This window comes from Bombina bombina, chromosome 2, assembly GCF_027579735.1.
Source record: "Bombina bombina isolate aBomBom1 chromosome 2, aBomBom1.pri, whole genome shotgun sequence".
NCBI classification, from domain to species: domain Eukaryota; kingdom Metazoa; phylum Chordata; class Amphibia; order Anura; family Bombinatoridae; genus Bombina; species Bombina bombina.
In genome coordinates this window covers 497,968,023-497,983,313 of record NC_069500.1, presented here as the reverse complement: position 1 = coordinate 497,983,313, position 15,291 = coordinate 497,968,023, and the positions used below count along the sequence as shown (strand labels likewise).

At 37.9% G+C, this 15,291-nt stretch overlaps 1 protein-coding gene across 1 annotated transcript in view; it reads right to left on the bottom strand.

The window, feature by feature from the left end:
• Nucleotides 1–15,291, bottom strand: part of LOC128649139 (telomerase protein component 1) — a 127,890-nt gene that overhangs the window by 80,848 nt on the left and 31,751 nt on the right. The window contains exons 10-14 of the mRNA XM_053702231.1: nt 9,480–9,589; nt 8,950–9,040; nt 7,118–7,292; nt 6,795–7,011; nt 6,384–6,536 (exon numbers count right to left, since the gene is read on the bottom strand). Of these exons, the coding sequence (XP_053558206.1) occupies nt 6,384–6,536; nt 6,795–7,011; nt 7,118–7,292; nt 8,950–9,040; nt 9,480–9,589 (746 nt within the window). The remainder of the gene's footprint in view (nt 1–6,383; nt 6,537–6,794; nt 7,012–7,117; nt 7,293–8,949; nt 9,041–9,479; nt 9,590–15,291) is intronic.

Genomic DNA, 15,291 nt, shown 5'->3' with positions numbered 1-15,291 from the left:
AAAGGAAAGGAAGCTGCCTAATAATTATGCACACCTGATATAGGGTGTTGATGTCATTAGACCACACCCCTTCTCATTACAGAGATGCACATCACCTAATATACTTAATTGGTAATAGGCTTTCGAGCCTATACAGCTTGGAGTAAGACAACATGCATAAAGAGGATGATGTGGTCAAAATACTCATTTGCCTAATAATTCTGCACTCCCTGTATATCTCTATACTGTGATGAGTATTCAGTGGAAAAAATAATAGATTCACTAGTGAAGCCACCTGTCCCCTTTATAGCTTTCTTCTTAACGCTATCTAAGGGTCTGTCTGTCACTTCTTTTAGTGCATTGGCGAATAGATCAGGTTCATAACCTCGAAGAAGTAACCTCTCCGTAAGCAAATCAGCCTGTTTTTTAAATAAGAGGTCAGAAGAAGCATTCCTTCTTAATCTTAAATATTGGCTCTTGGGTATAGCCTTATACACATTTCAACCAGTTAGAAAATCTGACCTCCGCTATATATCTATTAATTGTTCCCTATCCAGAAGTGTGCCTTTTTTCTACAAATCTAGCTAGAGGTATTGTATAATTCCATTCTGTGAGTCACTTGAGCCCTTTGTCTATTCCTCCTATCATTTCAGCGTTCAATACTATTGGAAATAATAGGAACCTACTCGTTGAGATATAAGATTTGGTTGCTATAATGTGGTCCCAATTCCTAAACATATGTTTATGAATGTCTAGATGGTGGCATTTTGGAGGTCTTATTTAATTTGGCACCCAGAAAAGAGCGCCGACTGTGGGAACTTTAATATGTGTGAGTCAATTGATATCCATGCTTTACACTCTCCTCTCTCCTACTCCTTGCCAGTCCAGGATTCTCTGTAGAGTCACTGCGTTATGGTAGTCTTCTATACATGGTAACCCTACTAATCCTCCGCTGTTAGTTAGTCTGAATAGTTTGTCTTTTCTAACTCTCAGTTTGCTTTTGTCCCATATAAATGTGCTAATATGGCTTTGGAGGCGCTTTAGATACCATTTAGGAAGGTATATTGGGAGGGCCTGTTGTATGTACAGTATTCTCGGGAGTGTTGTCATTTTTTTTTTTTTTTTATTTTCAAACAAGCTTTATTTTCATCAATTTGTTACAATCAACTTATGAATTCAGGATACAATTGTACAAAGTAGTTCATAACAGTTATTGAGGTCCAGTCCTGTTTCCTGTACACAACTATTTGATGACAAAGATATAAAGAACAAAGTACATAAATCAACAACATTAACAATCGTCTTGATAATGAAAAAATACCTCGGAAAGAAGAGATACCACTCGCTCGCTGCTATCTATTGGAACCGTCAGTTGTCCAAATGTCTCTGGACCGTTAACTTGAGAACACTGAACATCCATATATTATTCCTCCTCACGGGTGTGGAGGTTTGGAAGAGAGATGGGAGAGGAAGGGAAGGGGGGGGGAAATGGTGGGGGCGTCTCTATATTGTATCAACAGAGAAAGAATTTTGTATGCAGCTAAATGGGAAATACCATCCTAACCTCTCATCTACTTCATATGACGTATGGTCAAATCATCCCAATTAAATTTCATGTCTGCAAATAGACTTGGTTGTTTCCTTTTAAGGGAGTGTTGTAATTTTAATTGACTGTATACGTCTTCACCAAGATAGTGGTTTACTAACCCAGTTTTTAAGGTCATTTTGTGTGGTGTGTAGAAGAGTGTTATAGATTTTCTCGAAAAGCGTTGTTGGCGAGGGCGATTAAAAGATTCCTAGGTATTTGATAGCCTCTATCTGTAGACGTAGACCACTAATAGAGGCAAGGGAGTGAAAAGCTGTCTGGGATAGGGAAACATTGAGGATTTCTGATTTGTCCTTAATTACTAGAAAATAATAAATGGGTTTATCGGGGCATCAGGCCATTTCCTCTCTATTGATATAGAATGGTCAGCCAAATTGTAGGGCCTATATCAGAATCAGTGATAAGCGGCAGACTAGATTAATCTATAAACAGATAGTCTATTCTGATGTATATGGACCATGGGTGGTAGTAGAATGTATAGTTGCGTTGTACTGGGTGTTGAATTCCCCATACGTCTATTAGACCTAATTGTTTGAAACAGTTCAGTACGGAGTTTGGGGGTCGTGCGATGGTTAATGTGTGTAGAGAAGAAGAATCTAGTACAGGGTCTACTGTCACATTGAGATCCCCTCCCAATATCAGTGTGCCTTTTCTAGCCTCTAGCACCAGAGAAAGTAATTTTGTGAAGAAAGGAGTCCTATTAGAGTTTGGGGCATACACATTAACCATTGTGATTGGCCTATTGTACAGTAGACCTGCCACAATTATGATGTGTCCCTCTGTATCAGTAGTGGTAGATAATTGCTGAAATAGTAGGTTGCGATGTATCAGAATTCCCACCCCATTTTTATTTATTTTTTGTCGCTAGAGTGGAAAAATCCTTTTGGGAATCCCTTGGACAAGAATTTAGGTTCTTTTGTTTTAGAGAAGTGAGTCTCTTGAACAAAGATTATAGAGCCCTTCTGTTTGGCAAACCATCTCAATGCTATAGACCTTTTACTGGGGGAGTTGAGGCCCTTGGTGTTTTGAGATATTATGTGTAATTTTCGGTTATTCATGGTATTTTGGTGTATGGTGCACTGTAGACAGAGGTGTATAGTAGATATTACCATGTGGATTAGATGCTTTCATAGGGGGCTAACTCCGGCACCGGTAGGCAGGATAGAGAAAGAGAGGAACAGCACATCAGTTGGTAGACAACATGGTACAAGCACTCTAGTGTTATTTCTGTGAGAAGTGAGCTAAACATAGTTAAACAGTGAATAACATATTAAACATTTAACAATATAACAAGATAAAAAAACTAGAACCCATAGGGGCCTCTATGAGTAAGCTTAAAGTGGGGACAAAGGGGGTTTAGCAGTGTAGGAGAACTGCTATGTCTACTCCTTGACTCTCAGGGATAAAATATCAATATCAGGATTAAGGGTCTAGACCCTGGAGGGAAGGAGGGAGGGGAAGGTGTCATTATAAGGTATTAATTATTTCTAGTATTAAGGGTATGATGCTAGTGTTTATATGTATAAAGTAGGAATGGTCATACAAACTTCTCGGGTGTGTTAAATTCACCCAGGGCTGCGGCTTATCTGGCCTAGTGTTCCAAAGGCTAGCTCCTAAAAAGATATTTCTCTAAGTGGATCCTTGATATGCATGCTTGAGTTTTTGGGTGCTGGTGGTGTGGTCTTGCGTCTTTTAGACATCGTGGACCATTGTTGGCATTGTGGTTTGTCTTGCATGTTGTTAGACAGTTGGCTGTTGGTCTCCTTTTCCTCTGGTTGTGGTAAAGTCGGCATAGGGATGTGCAGCTGTGAGCAAAAGTGATCAAGGTCCTCCAGGTCTCTGTAGATGACTTCTTTGTTATCTTTCAAGACCTAAAGGGAAAATGGGAAGCCCCAGCGGTATGGGATACCAAGGTCCCTCAGGTGTTTTGTTAGGAAACCAGCTTCTTTTCTTTTTGCCAGTGTGAGGGGACTAAGGTCTGCAAATATTTGTATTGTGTCTCCATTCAGTTTGATGGGCGATTTCTTTCTGGCTGCCGCCAGTAGTTGTTCTTAGTCCTTAAAACTGTGACATCCTAGAACAATGTCTCTCGGAGGAGCTGAGGCCTCAATGCTCTATACATTCTGTCTAATGAGATGCTGGCTTCTTCGTCGCTATCTAGGAGGAGGCAAAATAAGTCTTGTATATCTTGTGGTAGCGCTGCGGGGAGGATTGTTTAAAAAATCCCTCTGATTCTCAAGTTTTGTCGTCTGCCACGATTATCCAAATCCTCGACTTGCGCCTGTAGTTGAGTGATTTCAATATTCTGCTGTTGTATTTGCATTGTAGTCAGATTAGTGGTTTCTGATATTTCTTCAGCATGTTCCTCGAGGTTTCTATTTCCTAGACCTGTTACTTCTCTTTTGACCTCTGCTAGGCCTTCTTTAATCAGTTGACTGACTTGTGACATGAAGGGTGTAAAATCCTCTTTAGATGGTAGGAAGCATAAGTCTGCCCTGGTTAATGGGCGATCATCTTCAGAGTGAGCTGTATACGTGTCGTCTCCCACATTGCTATTGTCTGATTGAGGCGAGGCAGGTGTTGTGGTGGTAGTAGCCTCTAGTGTTTTAGAGTTTATCTTAGAACTTAAAGAAGTAGTTGTCTTATTGGCCTTGTCCGATTTTGTTAGGCATTTGGAGGCCATGAATAATGACTTAATATTTGTGAAGAGTGAGAAAAAGTTAAATCAGGGTACTTTAGTTGATATGAGCCTTTAGGGATGGTGTGCCTGGTATGGTGTTGTGGCAGACTACAACAGCCAGCACTGAGTTTTTGATGGGTATAACTGTGGTCTGCTAGCCAGCTATGTATTAAAGTTGTTTTAAATTCTGTCAGTTAATACACGTGAGGAGCACAAATATTCCACTTTAGTATGTTAACAGACATTAAGAGTGTATTTCCTGCAAACTGCTGCTGTTTGACTGTATTGTAGAATGTTCTTTGCTTCTTTGGTGGGGTTTGCAGCTTACTGATTATAATTGTATGGAAGCCGTTATGAAGATGGTCTCAGTGTTGGTTTTTGTATATGGCCATGATGTTAATGGCAGGGCCGCTTATAGTGATGAGGGCACAGCCTGTGCTTTATTTTTTAGGCCCTAGGTGTAGCATGCATCCTTGGTGTCCATTACCTGCTATTCCGGCTGAACATGAACCCCTTTGAGTATGTCGGAACTGCTTATACGGTGCTTGTCAACTTCTCTCCTGTTTGGAGATATCAGTAGTGGCAGGAGTAGCGCCCTGTGTGCGGTCGTGGTCTGGATGTCTGATGTAGGCCTGACGGATCGCGTGTTGCGCACTTACAATTTAGAGCTTTTCTATGCCGTCCTTAATATTCTGCGAGTGGCAGGTAAGGTGATGGCACTTACTTTGCTTCCATTATTATTATACCCCCGTCTCCTCCAGTGGTGTTTGATATATCAGCGTTGGTTTTAGGTTGCTCCAGGGAGTTTTATTCCCTTCTCAAGGAGAAAGCTAAACGGAGCCTCACAGGGATGCAGCCATGCTGACATGCGGCCGACTCCGCCCCCCTTGAATGTTTAATTATATTGTATTATATTATATTGTGCACTGTAGAAGGTGAAATGCCCAAAATCCTACCGATTTGTCTTTGGAGAATGTTCTCAAAGTGTTGGATTATTCGCTGACGCATCCTTATATACTATGATTACACAATTGCCTTACCTGTTTCACATCACCTTCTTATTTCAACTTGTCACATTGCTATTAGTCCTAAATTACCCCTGTCCAAACTTTTTTGGAACGTGTTGCAGTGATCAAATTTGAAATTAGTGTATATTTTCAAAAATACTTAAAATTCACAAAGTAAAACATCAAATAATGTTTTAATAATGTGTTTTCAATATAGTATAGGGTGAACTAAATTTTCAAATTACTTTTTTTTTTCATTTTCCTTACTGTACCAACTTTTTCGGAATTGGGGTTGTATACAAGTGCATTAAAGCCCTTTATAGTCAAGTAGATGACAACATGTAAAAACATTTTTATGCAATATTTATATTTAATAAAGTGTTATACTGTGTATTTACTGTAAATATGTAACATTTCAATGTTCTGCACATAGCAGAATATGTTCTATGTAATTTTAAATAGATATACATATATATCTGTATATATTTATAATATATATATATTTTTATACATATGTACATATATAGGTATAGATATATATATATATATATATATTGTACCAAAATACCATTAGATATATGTAGAAATATGTAATCATGAATAAATAGAACATATTATTCTATGCAAAGAACATTGGAATGTGAAATATTCATATTTTCATGTTGAGTTAGTGCACTTGAGAATATGTGATTTGAGTGCCAGTAGTTTTTTTTTCCCACTTTGGTTTGCTCCATTGACTTCTATAGGGGAAAACGTTATCACGCAAAATATTCTAAGTTCCTCTTTTTACGCGCATTGGGTTAGCGCGTGAGCGAAAACAGTTTGATTTCAACGCTTTAATTTCAACTTGTAATACGAGCACTACCTGACGCGTGCAAAACGCTTACTTCTAGAATAGCAAGCACTCGAGCACAAGCGTTAAATACCGCTCCACTTGTAATCTGATACTTTATATTAGATGTTCTACCATACTATTGACTTTTATTTCTTTTAGCTGTTATGCACATACATTTTATCATTTGAATTATCTCTACACAGAAAACAAAATAGATACGTGAAATACCAAAGTGATAATAATCCATAATATACTGTAAGCTGCCCTGCCTCTTACCACGGCCTGTGACTTGAGCTTGCTCACATTCTGAAGCAGTGAACCAGGGGTGACCTCGGCCAGCGCATAGTTGTCAAAATCATACAGTACAAGCTGACAGCTCTCTGAGGTCTCTTTTACCATCAGACTGAGCAGAAGACCCACTTCCAAAAGCTGCAAAAATAATACAAAAACGTAGTCAGGGATCAAAAATGAAAAAAACAAAAAATTGTCAGAAGATATTTACAGAATGTCTCACAGATGTCTTGGAAAAGATAACGGAAATATGAGAAATATTGTGCCACATGCAACAAACAGGGTAGAATTGTGCATTTAAAGTACAGGTTAGACTGTAGCTGTATATTTTGGATGGTAGTCACTGGATCAGGAGCTTAAGTAAGAATTGTAGTGGAGCAAATAACTGGGTCTCACCGTTGGTGGATTCTTTTTGCCCCCCTCATCCGAATCATCCTCTGCAACACTCAAGTCTTTGGCACCATGGCATGCCTTGTTCATGCCATATCTAACACAGAACAGGATAACAGTGCGCCCTGGCAATGGGGGAATATTGTGATGGGCAGAGATATCAACAGCTTTCTCCAGGGCCGCCTTATAATTTTGCAGTGTCTCTTGGTCCAGCTGCACTGCCCTGACAGCAGAAAGAAACTATAATGAATTTACTTTAACTTCCAATATTTGTTATACCTTCTCTTTGTAAAATAAGCCTTACGCCTGTTTCCCCATCTCAAACTCACCTGGCCTTTCTCAGAACGTCTTTCTCTTTCTTCAACAGCAAATGTACAGCTGGAATTGCTAAACAGGCCCTTAACTGACGACGAGTCCAGCGATGTGTAAGTAGTTGTGGAATTTTACTTCCTTCTCTCCGGAGGATACGAGCAATTAGTTTAACATTTGAAGGTAATGGCTCCTCTATGGGGAAGAGAGAGCATTGAGAAGAGTTTAACATGAATTGTTTGCATACCATGCTGTTTTATTCAATTAGTTTTATGCTAAATGAACATAGCTACATTATCAAACCTACTAATAAATTGTAATGCTTTATGCTGAATGATGAAGAGTGCAAATAAAAGCAACAACATTTAAAGGGACATTAAACACTTTGAGATCGTAATATAAAATTATCAATTGCATATGCATAAAAAACTGCAACATACTTTCATTATTTATTATGTCCCCTTTCCCATTAATTCCATTCTGAAATTGTGAGCTTTTCAGTTGCCGTTAGAAATGGAAGTGCAGGACACTGTTATATTCCACACAGCCATTGGCTGCACACTCTAGTGACCTATGTATAACTGTCTCTAATTGGCCACAGCAGAGAAGATAACCTAAGTTAACATGGCAGCTCCCATTGTTTTATAGACACTAAAACTTTACACTTATTTTGTCAATATTTAAACAGCAAACTAAACTTTAAAAAATACATCTACATGTTATTCTCAGACTAATTTTTTATTTGTCTATCTAGCATTTATTTAGTGTTAAATGTCCCTTTGAGTGTAAGCGATTTACTGCAGCCTGTGGTGATTAGTATCATGTATTTCTACCACAAAATTATGTAGCTCTGGATTTTCCTCACAGGATTACAACAGTCAGTTCATTTTGAAATGAACAGTCTGTCATTGTTTTTTCAATCTATGCATCCTCCATTGGAAAGCTTACCTATTCTTTTAGGTCCTAGTGCCACCTCCTGACCATACCCAAATCTAACCTCTTATACTGTTATCTCTCCCTATCTACTCAGAAAGGTCACAACATGTGTCTGCTAATTCCTCCTGGATGTCTTCACACTACCTCCATTTCAATCTCAAATGCTGAGATTCTCTTCTGCTCATCCCTCCCATGGATACCCTATACATGCTATCTCTGTTGTTGTGAGAGATCTGTACTCAAAATTCAACCCAGGCCCACTGTCTTGGTGTCACGATGGACACAACTCTCTTTCACTCAATAAATAAAAGAACTTACATATCCTGTCGTGGTCAACTATGCAGCCTTCTTCAAAATTAAACATTTCTATACTCTACTTCACGCATTCATTTACTGGTTTTGTCTTATATTGACTACTGCATCTTACTCCTAAGGAGCCAGTGAAAAACCCGTCTTTTCTGTCACCAATCTACTATAAATGTTCCTAACTAGATTCCTTTACTTTGCCAATCCACACTGTATATCTTATTCTGCTCCCCATGTACTTTAGAATCCAATTTAAAATATTTACCCTTATCTAAGCTCTCAACAATCGGATTTAAAAATATATAAAACTAGTCCTAAAGCCGGTCTACACCGGCCATTTTTTGCAGTACAGCGGTCCCACCCCTTGCTCTCTTTTTCTCTCTCCCTCCCCCTCCTCCCCCCCATTTTTCCTGAGTGGTTATATCTGGACTAATGTTATATTTCTGTATACCCATACCGGCGTATACTATCCACACCACCCCGTTCATCTATTTTTATGGTATACTCTGTATATCTGTTGATTTTACAAACCATTGTTTTTTATTTAAAAAATGTTTAATAAAAAATATTAAAACATAAAAACAAAATCCCTTGACTAGCTTTTGTTTACCTGCCATTTGTTTATTTGATTCCACATCCTGGATCACTTTATAGGCTGACAGGAAGCGGAATGGAAGCAGGCGGCTTTTAATCACAGCATTCTATAAGTAAAAAAAAAACTGATTACGGTACACACATACAGACATATATGTTGTGACTGTGACACAGAAGTGTTGTGCTTCAATTTAGATAACATATTTTGGACACCTTACAAAATTAATTTAAAAAATCTGTGCCAACATGACATTTTGGCTCACCCTTCACACAAAAAAATCTCCACATTAAAACCAAATAGTTTTGAGATATCAGCATCCATTTAAATACTTGTTTCTAAAAAATCTAAATTTGTCTCCTATAAATTGAGAATAAAAGTATGTGGTCAGAAGAAGTTGATTTACAAGGGAGATCAGAAGGTTTATTAACGATATTGGGATGCGTGCAATCTGGTACTGATAAGCAAATGAAGAGGGAACATACACAGTTCAAACACATAACGAACATCCAATACACAGTGGCAACTTCTTTTCAAGTGCTCATTACCTGGCTGGAGAGCCGTGCCATCACCTCCTTGTGATGTCTTTCACTGACACCTGCTTTAATTACGTTCCGTAGATTCCTCAGTAATGCCATGAATGGAACCTGATGGCTATCTGTAATAGGTAAGACAGCAGAAAATAAATAGCGCTAATAACTTAAATAGAAACTGTACGTAAAAACTGGATTCCCCTTACTGTGTGTACAGCTGCTATAGAAAATTAATATAAAATGTAAGGTAAATTGCTCTTTTATGTATATTTTTGTATAAGAAATTACCATTGTTTTCCTCTTTGAAACCAAAATAGGCAGAACTTGCAAAGACAGCAGACATTGTTATTTTATCACTCTCTGTACCAACAAAGGCTTCCTTAATTTATCTCCTTCTGTATCCACAAAGACCGATACTTAGTGCCTCTCTGCTCAGGTGTGATGATTTAAAACAATCCTCCAGCACTGCAAGATCCCTAGTGAAATTCTTAAAAGGCAGATTTTGCTTTGCTTCTCCAAGGGGTATTCCCTGCATTTCTGTATGTGAAGAGACAAGCCCAGTGCAATATAGCGCTGAATGACATGAGTTCTGCTACATTTACACTTTGTGCTTAATATTTTATATTACTTTACACTTCAAATTTTTTTATTACATTTAAACTCTGCACTTTCTATTTTGTATTTTATTTTCTATAAAAGCTGTGTATTTTTTATTGTGATTTTAAAAATTCTGATTATACTTTCATAGTTTTTGTCTAACTTTAACAAATTAAGATCATACTTATATTATGGGCAAAATTTATCAAGCCCCGAAAAAATGCGCCTAAAAAGTTGCGATTATTTCCGCAATAGTTCGCAATGTGTGAAGTCAAAAATGTCGCCAGTATTTATCAAAATTCTAGAGAACATTTTGGGGGCAAAACTTTTTTGCAATGTCAAGCGAATGGCTGATCCTAGTTTTCGTGCGAAAATGTCATTTTTACTTTATTTATCAATCTTTATTTTAGACACCGGTAAATTGTTTATTGTTTTAATCAAGTGATCATTTGTAAGAATGCTATTTCTTATATATTAAAGTTATTTTTATTGTGCCCCTTCTTTGGCTGTCTTTCATTGAGGAAGGTTGCCCGTTTTTGGAGCTTATCTTCGTTCTTTTTAATACACTTATTTTAATTGCACTTAAATTATTTAACTTTTTTATAAATTTGTGTATACCTTTTTGTTATTTAATTATTAATATTATTCAGGTTCATCGCCTTGTTGTGGGCAATTTCTAACCCTAGATACAGCAAGAAAAAGACATATTTCCATTTTCCTTCCAGACAAACAACAATATCTCTCTTTATTTTTCACTCCTCGCAAACTACAAATATACACGGACATTTTAAAATGCCAATAGAGATTAATACAAGAATTAGGCATTTCCAGACAACTTATTTGCATATATTTAAGACTTGCGAATGGTCATGAGTCAATTTATTTGCACATATGAAAAGTTGCAACTTTATTGGCACATAACCTTTCATAAATATGGTGATATCATTTGTGAGTGGGTTTTTTTATGACAAATGTGAGAATTTTCTTATTCTCACTTTAATAAATCTTGCCCTATGTATATTTACGTGTATCTTTTACAAATTACATTGCACTTTGTATTTCTTCTATTTAAAATAAAAGTAAAAAAAAACTGACAGTCTGATAAGCAAATATTCTCTAGTTTAGAGAAAAATTATAGTGCAGACGTCACAGGGGCTGAAGTCACTAAATTTTATAAGAAAAAGGGTGGAAGCTAGAAGTCACAGAGAGATGAGAGAGGCTCTCTGGGATACAGGATTTCACATGGAAGAGAGAAGGTAACTGGAGAACACATGGGGATGATATAAAGGCTCAGTTTGCATAAATTACAAATTAAACAAATGTTTTCACTACAATTTAACTTCTTATATAGTATATATTTTTTATGTCAGTTAAAGGGACATTATACACTCGATTTTTATTTGCATAAATGTTTTGCTCCTGTTTATGTAAAGAGTCTTTTCATATGCAGAAGAAGGTGGAGGGGGGAGTGTCTGATTTTTCTCTCTTGCAGTGGGTGTTCCAGCTACCTTTTTAACAGAGCTAAACTGGGAGCTTCTATGTAAGTTTTTAAATGGTTTTATACTGGATTTTTAGATCAGCATCTGTGCATATTATTCTTTATAGTAGTGTCTATTACATGCAGTTATATGGAAATTAGTGTCTACTGTCCCTTTAAATAAGTTGATTGTGAAGTTTGAGCAAACTTCACCTGTATACAGCTGGTGAGTAAAATCAGTGAGACCAGCTTGTTTAAAATGCCAACAGCATTTCACAGGACTTGTGTGAGAGAGCTTCAGACATACCCTGGATATTTCCCTGTTCAGTCCAGGGAACGCCCCATGTCCCTCCCACTTTCTTAAGATGTGTTTTATTTACAAGAGAGAAAATACAAAGTGCAATGTTAGTTGTAAAAGATACACAGAAATATACCAATTATGAATCTAATTTGTTAAAGTGACACAGGAACTCTCAAAACATAATCAGAATTTGTAAAATCACTGCTGGATCTAAATTTAAATGTATTAAAATATAACATAGAAAGTGCAAAGCTTGAATGTAATAATACATATATAATATAATATTATAAAATACAATGCACTAAGTTTAACAAAACTCTCATATCATACAGTGCTATATTGCACTGCACTTGTCTCTTCTTCAGATACAGAAATTAGAGAGATATCTCACAATGCTGGAGAATTCTGCCCTTTTCTTTGACCATTCAGTGAGTTCAGCCCCTGTGAAGTCTGCATTACATTTCTTCCAAAGCAGGAGAATCTTTGATCATCAGGTAGTTAGAGAGAGAAACTCAAAATTAACATTTTAGTACCTCTCTCCCACCCCCACTAGGAGGGTGATTTATCAAGCAGACTCTTATTTACATAGCTGTCCTGTATTCATTATTACAGTATTGAATTTTTTATAATATGTTTCAATAAGCAAATTTCTAATGACAAAATAAAGGTAAATTAGCTATACATAAACAATGTAATACACTTTAGAAGGTAAATGGATCACCTTTAACCCCGTAACGACAGACGCTATACTCTGTATGGCAGCTATGTCCTGGTCTGTTAGTGTGCGGGTCTCACAGCTGTCAGCGAGACCATGATATTTCTGCAAGCTTCTGGAGTGATATATATTTTCATACGTTTTCATTCATATTCTATATACTAATCTTGTACGTCTAGTGTCTATGACAACTGGTGGGTCTGATACTATGGGACTCAGCGTATACACGTGACTAAGGATCAACCAACCACGATAGATGTTTTTTGATTGGTTATCCTGAGAGGTGTGTTACTCAGCCATTCCTGATTGGCTGAGAGCATTACAAATACCGGGCTAGTGACCAGACTCTGGTTAGCCTCTGAGAAAGCCGTGCTAGCGGCGAAATGCGCATCAGGCGTATTTTCTATGTGTAAACCCTCAAATCTATGATTATGGAATACTTTAATTGATAGATTTTCTGAAGCTTTGTCTTCACCTCATTTACGTGTTGTATCACGTAGCCTAGTCCTGACCTCCGGTTACAGAATTGCATAGTTGAGCATAATTGTTGTGGGGTCAATCCCTTTTTTTTTAGATAGTCCTGCTGCAATCCGTTAACCGTGAGGGCTGGGAGCTGGGCTATATTAGATTTTGTTCATCGTATTTTTGAGGTCACACATACTTCTTGTATATACACTTTTAATCTAAGTTTTAAACGTTTGTATCACCATTAACACTTTATGTGTTACACTCTTTTTTAGAATGATATCAGTAAAAGTAATGTTTTAATATATGTCCTCTATGTTACCATTACTTTTTTGATAAATTTACCCTTTGAGTGCTGAGGTACTGTCACCTTTTTCTCATTTATTCCTCAATATATTCGACAGTCAGCACCCCCCTACATATCAATAATTATACAGAACATGCACCTGTAGTGTATCAGCACTATTTGTTATAATTGCAATTTGGAAATAGATTGCTAGGGGTCTTAATTGGGTTTACTACACTATTTCCTAAAATCCTCTAGGTAAATACCCTGGAGTGTCTAAATTTTACAAACATATACTTTTGTGAGGCAGTTTTGAATTGGGTGACCACAATTTAGCTTACAGTCCAAGCATAGCAAATTTTAGTGGACGTGGACTCCTTGCCCAGTGTGCTTAGAGGAATTTGGCTGCACCTCACTGATGACGCCCACAGAAGGCCAAATCTATCATCTGGGGTTGTCATGTTCCTTGTTTATATGAGAATCACCTGGTATTTCGTGGTTGGACTGACCTTACTTGTGGGATCAGACTAATATACTTCGGGAAAGTTTTCCTATGTGAAAAGCACAACTGGGCTAAAAGAGGCTGTTCCTAAGTGGTAACTCGCCATAGAACAAGCTACTGAGCTGTTGTTCATTCATGGTAGAGCACTTCTCTCTTTGTATGCATTTGTATTATGACCCTAGGGAGTTCTCCCTAAGGGTAATAGGGGGAAACTAGACGTGGACTCCTTGCCCAGCGTGCTTAGAGGAATATGGCTGCACCTCACTCACAAAGCCAGGGGCGGAACGGTCGTGGCCGGGCCCTGAAGTTCCTCCACTCTTGGGGGGCCGGCCGCTCAGCTGCATAGAGGGCTGAAACAACTAATCAATAATAATCGATAATGAAAATCGTTGTCAACGATTTTCATTATCGATAAGTTGGTTATCGATTAGTTGTTGTTCTCTGAGCCTGTACGGTGCTGCTGCGTCATCTTACATCTCCCCTCTCCCACGGTGTGCAGACTTATTTACAAAGCAAGCTTCATAAATTTTACATACAAGCTAATTATGTCAGAACAGATGAGCCAGTGAGCATAGTTGGAAAAAGCTTACAATCTGCTGTGTGCAAATATGACTGACTGTGCCCAAACACTAACTCTAAACCAAAAACCAGAAAAGGAAGAAGACTGTTTTCATGTTCTGTGTTGCATCATGCAATCTTTGTACACAGCTCATAAATGGGAAGTAGATACTGGATGTATATTATTATGCCAATTAAAAAAAAGGGGGGAGGGGGGCGTGTCCGAGCAGCGTACCTAACAGGACGCACTTACTATTAGCTCTAAAGGAATTCTCTATAATCCGCATTTGGGAGTATTTAACAGCAAAACCATCTATATTTTTCAACATATAAAGGTCACTGAAGCAACGGTGGCTATATTACATCACTTGTTTGCTGTTTTCATGAAACTGGAGCTGTAGTTCGGACGGTTAAAACCTAAGGCGGCGGCCTTTTTGTGGGTAACGACCTCCCCCTGGCTCCTCCGGGTAAACAGTGCTGGCAGCAGGTGTCTGCCTTACTGACTTTTTTTTTTTTCCTTTGCAAAAGCACACTGAGTTACTTGAAGCTATTTTTTTTCTGGACCTCCATAGCAGCCTCTCTAGAGCCTGCAGCTGAACAGCAAACGGGATCTATCACCGCGTGGCCAAGATGGCCACCACAGGAGAGATAGAAGCACAAGAGAACTTTAAAGTGCGATGGCGCAAAATTGAACAACTATGCCAAAAGCTAATGGACAACGCTCTGTTTGATACTTTAATGGAGCGCTTCACTTCTGCAACTGAAGGTAACACTGATGCATTCTCCCTAGGCTTAACTGACAAACAAGATGAACAAGACGAGCCCTTAGAGTGCACCCTACCACGAGAATCACGACAGGCCATGCTGACAGTGAAAATGTTAAATGTCTCATACGTATCACCACCGGAGCAGAAGAATACAATGAA